Source organism: Fusarium proliferatum, assembly GCF_900067095.1.
Source record: "Fusarium proliferatum ET1 genome assembly, contig: FPRO_scaffold011, whole genome shotgun sequence".
NCBI lineage: Eukaryota > Fungi > Ascomycota > Sordariomycetes > Hypocreales > Nectriaceae > Fusarium > Fusarium proliferatum.
This window is the reverse complement of record NW_022194800.1, coordinates 404,993-415,996: the sequence shown is the minus strand read 5'-3', so window position 1 is coordinate 415,996 and position 11,004 is coordinate 404,993. Positions and strand designations below refer to the sequence as shown.

At 48.6% G+C, this 11,004-nt stretch overlaps 5 protein-coding genes across 5 annotated transcripts; 3 read left to right on the top strand and 2 right to left on the bottom strand.

The window, feature by feature from the left end:
- Positions 1 to 1,031: 1,031 nt before the first annotated feature.
- On the top strand, positions 1,032 to 2,101 carry FPRO_08321 (putative ACC deaminase; the record flags this gene model as incomplete). The annotated part of the gene is made up of 2 exons (XM_031221976.1): positions 1,032 to 1,331; positions 1,379 to 2,101. 2 exons carry the CDS (start codon positions 1,032 to 1,034, stop codon positions 2,099 to 2,101), a joined length of 1,023 nt encoding a protein of 340 aa, XP_031087481.1.
- Positions 2,102 to 2,305: 204 nt separating this feature from the next.
- Positions 2,306 to 3,697, bottom strand: FPRO_08320 (uncharacterized protein; the record flags this gene model as incomplete). The annotated part of the gene is made up of 1 exon (XM_031221975.1): positions 2,306 to 3,697. The coding sequence occupies one exon, from the start codon at positions 3,695 to 3,697 to the stop codon at positions 2,306 to 2,308; it is 1,392 nt and encodes a 463-aa protein (XP_031087480.1).
- An 838-nt stretch (positions 3,698 to 4,535) lies between these two features.
- FPRO_08319 (uncharacterized protein) lies at positions 4,536 to 6,041 on the bottom strand (the record flags this gene model as incomplete). The annotated part of the gene is made up of 1 exon (XM_031221974.1): positions 4,536 to 6,041. The coding sequence occupies one exon, from the start codon at positions 6,039 to 6,041 to the stop codon at positions 4,536 to 4,538; it is 1,506 nt and encodes a 501-aa protein (XP_031087479.1).
- A 1,238-nt stretch (positions 6,042 to 7,279) lies between these two features.
- FPRO_08318 (uncharacterized protein) lies at positions 7,280 to 8,572 on the top strand (the record flags this gene model as incomplete). Its single annotated transcript, XM_031221973.1, has 1 exon — positions 7,280 to 8,572. The coding sequence occupies one exon, from the start codon at positions 7,280 to 7,282 to the stop codon at positions 8,570 to 8,572; it is 1,293 nt and encodes a 430-aa protein (XP_031087478.1).
- Positions 8,573 to 8,943: 371 nt separating this feature from the next.
- FPRO_08317 (putative 3-ketosteroid-delta-1-dehydrogenase) lies at positions 8,944 to 10,680 on the top strand (the record flags this gene model as incomplete). Its single annotated transcript, XM_031221972.1, has 1 exon — positions 8,944 to 10,680. The coding sequence occupies one exon, from the start codon at positions 8,944 to 8,946 to the stop codon at positions 10,678 to 10,680; it is 1,737 nt and encodes a 578-aa protein (XP_031087477.1).
- Between the last annotated feature and the right edge of the window lie 324 nt (positions 10,681 to 11,004).

Sequence of the window (11,004 nt, the reverse complement as noted above, 5' to 3'; positions counted from 1 at the left end):
CACGGGCCCCGAAGGTTCCATCACCCCGATCAAACTGTAGATCTACCGATTTTAAGTCTTAATATTCCGGTTCTAAGTCTTAAATGCCCGATTTGCTGTCGCGTTAAGAGTCATAGTGGCAGAAAACGATTCGAGATTGGCTGGCGGGAATATTTACGCTTATAACGAGTCTAAACTGTAATAGTGAGCCAAGGCTCCAATGCATTAGCGCCTTCGCCGTCAACGTCATTGGTCAGCCACTGTTCCCTCGGCCAGAGATCCATCGGGGTGCGCTGAGAATTGCCTAAAGCGGTAAATGACAGCGGTGATGGAGATTCGCCAAGAGCTGTGTTCGTTTATGCTTATTCATATTATCTCGACTTCGTGGCTATTTCTGCCTCTTGGGTCAAAAAGTCGGATGAAACGTGGGTAATTCCCATTTCTTATTAATTCCTGTGACTCTTTGTCTCTTGAAGTCACATAAATGAGTATGGGTATAGGTTACGAGACCCCATTGTCCATCCCAGTTGTTGTCCACCAACATTCCGGCAAGATCACGACCGAATGGCGGAAATGTTTCAAGTATCTCTGTTAATCAAGACTTCGACAAATTGTTGTATGATATCACATGCAACACCTTCTAGGTCTTGGCTGAAATACTCACTGGCACATTGACATAAGCTTTATGATAATGGTTGTAACGTATGGTAAGACAATCAGAATGTGCAACATTCTACATGAGCGAGTTCTTTTGTAGTCAGTCAATCACAGTGAACTCATATCTGAAAGCCTTTTAACATTTCCCTCATAAATTCTGCTTTGTATGCGTGATGTAGTAACGAAGGTCACTTATCTGTAGTATTGCGTGGATTGACATAAGCCCAGCCGATGTTGCTTAATAATGCACCCAATGTCAGATTCACGCCCTTTGGACTTCTCTGTATTTAATTCTGTCATTTCTCTTTGTCCTCGTACGCTACCAAACAACAAGCAGCCTCTAACAGACATCAATTAATATTCTTTAATCTCGCTCCACGTAATATAACGCCATCATGGTTAAGCTCCCATCACCATTCGCCGAGATTCCTCGGGTACAGTTAATTTTCGATCGACCCTCAGACATTGAGCGATTATCTGGCCTCAGCTCATCTATAGATGGGGGTGCAAACTTATGGATAGCCCGTGAGGATCGTAATTCGGGCCTTGCTTTTGCCGGAAATAAAGTACGCAAGCTCGAATATGTCTTAGCGGATGCCCTCGCGCAGGGTGCCGATACCCTTGTGACTACGGGCGGACTGCAGTCAAACCACATGTGTCAAACCTCTGCTGCTGCGGCTCGACTTGGTCTCAAGGTGCGTTAGTTAATAAGTCACAAAATACCATTGACTGATTTAAAAAGGTTGCTCTTTATCCAGCCAATCGTGTTGCATCCGAACACGCTGAGTACAAGTATCTCGGCAATATCCAAGCAAACTCAATTCTAGGCGCTGAGACCTTCACCCCAGACACCAGCGAAGAGACTGTGAACCAAATTCTCAAAGATCGTGGGCAAAAGCCTTATTCGATCCCAGCTGGTGCGAGCACGCATCCTCTGGGAGGCTTGGGCTATGCTCGCTGGGCATTTGAACTGCTTGAACAAGAGGCAAAGCTCGGCGTTACATTTGACGTCATCGCTCTTGTGGCGGGTTCTTGTTCCACGCTCGGAGGTATACTCGCAGGCCTCAAGTTGGCGCAAAAGCATGGTATTACAGGGTCCAAGAAACATGTCATTGGATTTTCGGTATTGCATCCGAAGAAAGAGGATGTCGTTGAAAAGGTATTGAGCATAGCAAAGAACGCAGCGTCAAAGATTGGCGTGTCCCCGGATGAGATCACGGAAGACGATTTTGAAATTGATGCTTCTTATATCGGGGAAGGATACGGACAGGTCAATGAAAGTACCGCTGATGGGATGAAGGAGCTAGCAAGGGCGGAAGGTATTCTGACTGATCCTGTCTATACGGGTAAGGCTTTCAACGGGCTGCTTCATACAGTCAAGAGCGGCGGACTGAAAGACAAGAATGTTCTCTTTATTCATACGGGAGGGCAGGCCGTTCTTGGAGCTTATCCGCAGTTGAGATAGTCAGCTTGCGTAGAGCCATTATCGAGACTACTAAGATAGAAAACTCTAGGTAATCGTAATCATGGTTGTTGAATCATTATCTAACAGAAAGTGAAAGGTCTGGTTGATCGTCAGCAGCCCATGGGATCCAAGGCCATTAAAATTCATTAACATTATTCAGCCGTCTCGCCACTACTCTAAATAGAGTCATACAGTGAGATATATCTATCCCTCGAAACATAAGCCCATGTCTTTCAGTATATCCTCTGCCCTTATATCAATTCCACCCGTTCTAACATCCTCAACTCCGAAGCCCAGGAACATCTCGTCTCCAATGAATCCATGATACTTCTGCTCGCGACTCTTCCAGCTCATAGATGTCACATAAAACATATCTGAAGTCTCCTTCTCGGGATACTTCTTTCGGCCATGAATCCAAATAGGCTTTCTTGACATGGCATGGATCTCAAAAGGAGCCTGCTGCTTGAATAGCATAACATATGGCTCATACACGCTGTGATAGTTGAAGTAGGATTTATGCTGGTATATCACCATGATGAAAGTGTTACTGTCATCAGGGACACAAGAAGGTTCGTCTCTACGACACATAGTGACTTTGAGAGAATTGGTGGTCTGGTGGATGGACTCTAGGTCGGTTTGGAGTTTGGGGAGGTATTTGGCCAGGCATTGCTCATCGCCTGCTGCGGCTGGTGCAAGATCAGGACCAGCTGAGCCATCTGGGTTCATTTGGGCAAACACCCTCTTAGGCTTGATATCGTAGTGCGTATACATATTGCCGTTGGAATCCCAGAAAAGGAACCAGTTCTTCTCAACCATGTTCCAAGGCAGTGGTCTCTGAAGCTCAGTGCCGACTCTGAATACACTCAGATTCTCCATATCACCCGACCAGCCTGTTAGTGTACGAAAGTCCTGAACGAACTGGCCAAAGCAAGTGTGTATGGAGTTTGAGCCATATGTGGTGTAAGGTCTATCAGGGCCATAAAACACGCGAGCATCGTGCGGACCCATGTTCATATGGAAATACGCCATGTCGCCTTGACATTTGTCTCCTCCAACAGTCGCAGTGACAGGCAGAGTTGTGGGTGAGTGAAGACATCGGAGGACACCGTCTTGGAATGCAGCATTGCAAACGAGCTCAGCAAACCAGAGTGAATTACCGCCTTCTTGCAGCCATTGAGCTACGACAATCCATGTGTTTTCCAGTGTAGGATGGGGGATGAGGTTGGGGTTGAGGGCAGTGAAGTCTCTGAAGTCAATCTCGAAGAACTTCTTGTCTTTGGTAGATAATGAGAAGACTTCAATGTGCGTTTCGCTGACATCTTGAGGAATGATACCCTCGCCGAAAGGTTTGTCTTCTGGCGTATCTGTCTTGGCAGCGGGTGATGATTGAACAGGTGATGCTTTTGTTGTGGATGGTTCTTCATCAGCCAAGAGTTCTTGCTCATCCCCAGGTGACTTCTTCAGCTGCGATGGAACCCATCCTTGAACATGTGCAGGGAAAGATGATGGATCGAGATAGAGCTTCAGAGCAAAGACAACAAGAAGAAATACTGGTATCACGAACAGCACCAGCTTTCGGGAATCTCGGACGAGCATCTTGAAGCATCCAATGCACGTCGTAAAGAAGCGAGTGTGTTGGAGGATGGAGTTTGACGCAGGCGGGGTCCAGTGAAGCCCTTGAACGATCAGAATGCAGCTTTGATTGTGACTGTGCCGTACGTCATTTAACTAATCCTTATTCGAGCCATGCTCCGTGGCCAGGGGTCAATCGTAAGATGACCCTTTACGCCGAAGAGGAGCTGAGAGATTATTCACGCGGGAGATGCGGAGTCTCGAGATGGTGATAATCATGCAGCCACGGCAATTGGCTTCTCACTAGAAGGCCAATGACATTTCAAGGACCCTACCCAGCTGAAGATAAGTTGACGGGCTAGACGGGGAAACCTGGCAGATTGTGACATCCAATGCCGCCGCAATTCGACGTCGACACATTTTTCATATGCATGCCGAGGCTGCTGAGGTACTTTTGCGGGGTGATATTGCACTAGTCAACGGCGCATGTTCCTGAACAGGGGATGTTCTTTTCTGATCGTGGAGGTGTGCAGATCTTAGTCGCGGGAGCGGGGATTAGCGTAATGAGAAGAGGTTGGGGTTCCTGACATGGCTTGGTAATACGAAGCCGCTGCCTTCTTCAACGGCAATCTCATGCAGGTGACCCTCCATCACTTGGCGGTGAGCCGAGGATCACAAGCAAAAAAAAAAAAGAGCATGCGACATTATGCCCCAAATTGATCTGATATCGAGGGTCTGGGGGTACGGTAGATATCCTCAGATCTAAGTTCTAATGGTGGGAGAGCTGAGACTAGCATGGCAATGACACATGTGATGTTACTGAAAAGAATTAAGCTTGATTTATTCTGCATCAAGATCTATGCTACGCTTTGGCCTGCTTGCTAGTTGGATCCCCCAACGCCTTCTTATAGAACCACGCTGCAAACTTGACGCTAGGCGTGTCGATAAACCGTGTCACGACGTCAGCTAGCCCGAACGTCAAGGGCACGAGAATCAGCTGAGGGAGGAGAAATGAGATCTCCAACCCCAAGGGTCCAGACATTGGCAGGGCTAGCTTGTTCGCCCAATGAGGAATGTTCTTCATGATCTCCTCGTTCTGCCACCCCACTGCTACGTAGAGTCTCTCGCCAATAGTCCATAGCACTGGACCATGGACAAGATATAGAGCGAACGAGATACGCCCAAGCCACTGACAAAATCTCGTCTCGAAGAAGCTCTTCAACCAGAAGATGCGAGGGATAGACGCAACCAAGAAGACAGCTGCGTAGAAGAGGTAGAACCATTTGTAGTCAAACACTGCTTGAGGTTTGAACCACGAAAGGTAGTAGAAGCCCCTGTTCTTGGCAAGTTGCTCAACATTGCGGTTCTCAGATGGTACTCCACCAAGGAACAAGCTGAAGATTAAGAGATGGTAAAAGATGAACTCCTTGGCAGGTTCCAGACGTGCCATCCAGCGGGGCAGATCGCCCTTGCGGGCAAGAAGATCCAAATCGCAGAGCAGCATACCAGCTGTGAACATGGAGTAGAATGATCCATCTGCGATGTACATGAAGTAGAATATCAAGCCCGTCTCACACCAGAGGCGAGCATTCTTCGAACATCGAGAGAACGCCATCTGTGCTGTAAAGATGACGACAGATCCTTTGAATTCAATGGGGATAGACCACAAGTGGCGGTTGTAGGTCAACCATGGCTCGCCACCTTCTTTGAAGACAAAACTAAAGTTCTTGAACTCATAGTAGAAAGCCCAAAGCTCGTCGTACCAGCTCTTTTGCTGTGTCATGATTCGTACCCAGACGCCAAAGATGTGTAGTAGTGTGATGTAGGCGAGCATGGACATGATGAGAGGCAAGTAAAGGCGAATCCAGCGCCTGAAGAGCGAAGATGCTATGACATCGCCCAATTGTGCATGCTCTCCAGACTGAATTAGTCCCATTGGCTTGAGCGACAGGACGTAGCCTGAGATGATGAAGAATGTCGATACTGCGTAATGGCCGCCTGTGAAGAAATGCCTTATGAAGGGGAATGATGCAAAGTAATGCTTTCCTCCATAGCCGAAAGCATTCTCGAGGATTGCGTTCTGGCCAACGATGTCGTGTGCCCAAAGTTCATGATGATGGAAGTACACGAGAAGCGCTGCAAAACCTCGGAGGCCATCTAGGTAGGCTGTTGGACGGAGGTTCTCTAGAGGCCGTGTTCTGGCGCGAATAGCAGCTCTGGTGGTGTTGATGATGTGTTTTAATTTGCCGCCTGCAGCCGCTGGTTTCCAGGATGAGTAGGACTTTGCAAGCGTCCAGTCTGAGCCTGAGTCCGTCTTGACCTCATCCCAGTCGTCGCTGTCGAGGAGACCGCTTGTTCGAGGCGACATTTTGGACACCAATTGAGGCTTCGTAGCTGAAATCTTGACAAATTCAAGATGTTGTCTGCTCAATTGATTGAAGACGAGGGACCTGATGTACTCCGCAACTCCCGATGTGCGACTCGGAGAAAAGCCCCAACTAAGAATCACAAGCCGAGGAAAGCATGTGTAAAAATATGACAGACAAAAAAACAAGGCCCTCGAAGATGGGGTAATTATCACGAAGCAGGGATTGGGACTTTTGGTGTGCGGAGACCAACGGCGTGAATGAGAAAATCATCATCTCGATGGAGGCATATCTTGGCTTCTCATGACGTTGCACCGCGGTGATGTTACATGAGGGGCGCCAGCGTTGCAGAATCCTTCCGTAAAAGCGCCTTTAGGACAAACCAGCGGAAATTCGGCAGCCACAGTGAGTAATTAGCTCAACCAACAATGGATGAGGATTCGTGGGTTAGGGCGGGAGGCTTGTATGGTTAGGGAATGGTTCGTGTGCGGGGATTGGGGACAGGGGCTATATCCGAGGCTCGTTCCCCGGATCACAAGCCAAGACGGGAGTTGTATGCCTAACGATTCTATCCATTCCATTCCATGGGTGGCTTGACGTTAGACTTCTGCAAGGCACGTTAAAGCCACAATGTCTGTGGTATGTTGATCTTGATATACTGCCAATTACAGTTTATACACACGTGTGACCTATTTCTTAGGGAGTTTCACTACGGGTAGACTATAGCTGGACTGACATCAAGACGACTTTTCACAACCAGCAACCTCACCTTCTGATGCATCACCAAATCTCGGCCCCATAATATCCCCCTCCCCCAGAAGCACGGCCTCGTAATACCCCAGGCCGCTCCCAAGCCCACCTCCACGATCCCCCCCCCCCATCATACGGAGGAGCTGCCTTTCCTGGAAGTTCTCTACTCGACCCCTGCCGAGATGCACAACAATCACATGGGGTCAGCCATGGATTCTCTCTCCACAATCCTTCTTCGGCCCTCTTCCGCAGCTGCAAGACGGTAATTTGATAAGAAAACGGCTCTCTCGTCTTGTGAAAAGGTCCGTAGTTCTTTTCTTGGTAAAAGCTTGGTTACGTCGAGTTCCACTTAAGGGTTCTAGGGCTCAGCTGCATGTTGCATTTTCCATCTGCAGATAACTCTTTTTTTTTCTCTCTCTCCTCGTCTGCTCGGTGTATCATCTGCTTTGTCTGCAGAGAAGCTTCTTGCCTGTGAATACGTCTCCCGGTCATGGCGAGTAGCCCTCGTCGAAACATCCCGTCTAATCTTCGTATCCCTCCTACCACTGTTGAGTGGACCGTTGCAAAGACCGACAGCTACGATACCAAGATGGGCACTCCATTGGGCTCGCCAACTCTGGCAGCCTCGACAGCAAAGTTCAGAAACAAAGTCCCAGCTCAGATGCAAAGATGTATACCACTGTACATGGCATGTGTCATCGTCCTCTTCATCATCCTCAACTTCGACATCTTCTACTCTATACCCAGCCCCCTCGGCGTGTTCCGAAAAGAAAAAGAGATTGTATCAACACCATCACGCTTTAGCACGTTTCCCCAAAAGATCTGGCAAACGTGGAAAGTCGATCCATTAAACTTTGAGGACCGTGACTTGATCACTTCAAGAACGTGGGTCAATAAGAATCCTGGAATGCGATATGAAGTTCTCACAGACGACAATGAGCTTGCGTTTGTGGAAGAGCACTTTGGTGCGGGGAGTGCGATAAATCGACCGGATATTGTCAGGTTTTACAAGAGCATCAACTTGCATATTATCAAGGCTGATCTATTGAGATACATGATCATGTATGCTCAAGGAGGTGTCTATGCAGACATTGACGTCGAAGCGTTGAGGCCTGTACACCGTTTTATACCCGAGCGATACGACGAGAGAGACATTGACTTGATTGTTGGTGTTGAGATTGATCAGCCCGAGTTCAGCGATCATCCTATCCTCGGCAAGAAATCAAAGTCTTTCTGTCAATGGACTATCATTGCAAAGCCTCGCCAACCAGTCATGCTACACCTTATCGAGCATATCATGGTCTGGCTCAAGGCTGAAGCAAAGAAACAAAAGGTTGCGCTCGGAGATATCGAGCTTACCTTTGACCAAGTCATCAGCGGCACTGGTCCTTCTGCCTTTACAGGAGCTTTGCTGGAACAGATGCGCAAGAATCATCGTGGCGGAAAGGTCACATGGGATCTATTCCACAACCTAGATGAGTCTAGAGTTGTCGGTCGGGTTCTTGTCCTCAACGTCGAGGCCTTTTGTGCAGGACAAGGCCACTCAGACTCTGGTAACCACGACTCTCGTGGAGCTTTGGTCAAGCATCACTACCATGCCTCCAACTGGCCCAGCAAGCATCCTCGCTACCGTCATCCAGCATACGGTCAGGTTGAGGACTGCAACTGGAACGTGGAGTGCGTGAGGCTCTGGGACGAGAACGTCGCCGAGTGGGACAAGCTCTCGGAAGAAGAGAAGAAGCTGAAGATCGAGCAGGCCAAGAAGCCTGATCTTGGTCTATGACCCGAAGAGATCGGTTGATATTTAGAAGTGCTCTGGAGATCGGCGTTGAGTTTGAATTTCGGAACCCAGATACCTGAGGTCGTATAAACGCGTAATTGATGAATGAGACCATGTAAACTCTACAACCGCCTAATCAGGCCATTATCCAATTATTGCATCCCGTGTGAAGTGCCGTCTCTATATACAAGTCTTGCATTCCTTGCATCTGCGACTGTGGCTTGGCGCATATCCATCGAGCCGAGGCATCGACAAGGGTAGACCAACTCTATTCGGTGTGATCCAACCCCGCGCGTCCCGAACCTCCGTCTTCATATACTGCGAGTCTGCGCCGCTTCTCTCTCTTTTCCAAAACATAATCACTCAATTTAATTATGGCTTCTCAAGAGAATCAACCCGTCATCATCGTCGGCGCTGGCCTGGCTGGCCTCGTCGCAGCTTTTGAACTCTCAGAGCGCAAAGTCCCTGTTCTGTTGGTCGATCAAGAAAATGAAAACAACATCGGCGGACAAGCTTTTTGGTCGCTGGGTGGCTTGTTTATGGTCAACTCTTCATATCAGCGAAGAATGGGGATTAAAGACTCCAAGGAGCTGGCGTACAGAGATTGGATGGGCTCAGCGAGATTTGATCGTGAAAAGGAGGATTACTGGCCGCGTAAGTGGGCCAAAGCCTTTGTGGACTTTGCCACCGATGAGCTGGAGGATTATGTCAGGGCCAGGGGTCTCGGCTTCTTGATGAATGTCGGATGGGCTGAGAGAGGTGATGGCACTGCAGATGGCCATGGAAATTCTGTTCCAAGATTCCATGTCAGTTGGGGCACAGGGCCAGAGGTCGTCAAGATCTTTGCAGACCCTGTCAAGAAAGCTGCAGAGAACGGCATCGTCAGCTTCAAGTTCAGACACAGAGTTGATGAGTTGATCGTCGACGACAATGGACGTGCTGTTGGAGTACGTGGCACAATTCTGGAGGATGATGATGCTGCCCGTGGCGTCAAGTCGAACCGGGTTGAAAAAGACAAGTTTGAAATTTACGGCTCAGCAGTTGTCGTTTCTTCAGGCGGCATTGGAGGAAACGTCGATGCCGTCAAGGCTGCATGGCCTGTCGAGAGATTAGGCCCCAAAATCCCAGAGACCTTTGTCATCGGCGTTCCTCATCATGTCGATGGACGCATGATCGGTATATCCGAAGATGCCGGTGCAAACGTCATCAACCGCGACCGAATGTGGCATTACACTGAAGGTCTTCAGAACTGGAACCCTATCTGGCCAGACCACGGTATCAGAGTTCTCCCTGCCCCCTCATCTCTTTGGCTCGACGCAACTGGCAAGCGACTGCCACCATTCCTCTACCCAGGTTCCGATACCCTTGCGACGTTGAAGTATATCTGCAGCACAGGATATGACTACACCTGGTTCATCCTCGACCAGAGCATCATCGCCCGTGAATTCGCCCTCTCTGGCTCAGAGCAGAATCCCGATGTTACTAATAAGAGCATTTGGTTGCTTCTCACTCGAATCTTTGGCAAGAAAGGCACCGTCCCTGTCCAGAACTTTCAAAAGCACGGCAAGGACTTTGTTGTCCGCGATAACCTGGAAGACTTAGTAGTCGGTATGAACGAACTCGCCAAGAAACGCAATGGTCCACTACTAGACTTCGACGCTATCAAAGAGGTGGTCGAAACAAGAGACGGCCAGTTCAACAACCCATTCTCGAAGGACGCGCAAGCAATGCTTATCCACAATGCACGAACATACTGGGCCGATCGCCGAAGCCGAGTTGCTCCACCTCATAGACTCCTTGACAAGGCCCATGGACCTTTGATCGCTGTGCAGATGAACATTCTTACGCGCAAGACCTTGGGCGGTATTGAGACGAATCTGGATAGCAATGTCATGCGTGCAGACGGCACACCGTTCCCTGGGCTATACGCAGCTGGTGAAGTTGCAGGCTTTGGCGGTGGAGGTGTACATGGGTATAATTCTCTTGAAGGAACGTTTGTTGGAGGATGCATCTTCTCGGGACGTGCTGCTGGAAGGGCTCTTGTTCGTGAGATCCTGGGTGAGAATGATTCCGATGGAGGAGAGCTGAAGAAGGTGAACTCTCGCCTCTGAGCTGGTGATCGGAAGAGTTTCCTATGTTTTGGCTTGATTTTGGCGCATTTTACAAATAGAGATACGTTTGATGTTGATACAAGATCAGTATGAGTAACATGATATGACAATCCTTTATGTTGATGAAATGGTGGTCCCGATATGCGCGTGCGGTGAGATCAACGTTTCATTTATCTGCAAGGCACAGCACAGCTGCCACAATGTTGTAAGAATTCTATCTACAGATGTAACCCGACCACATGCACATGTTTGGTTCATTGTAACCATAAAAATCAACTAGAACCTCATATTGGACTCGACAGACTGCCTAATTATGTTATGTTA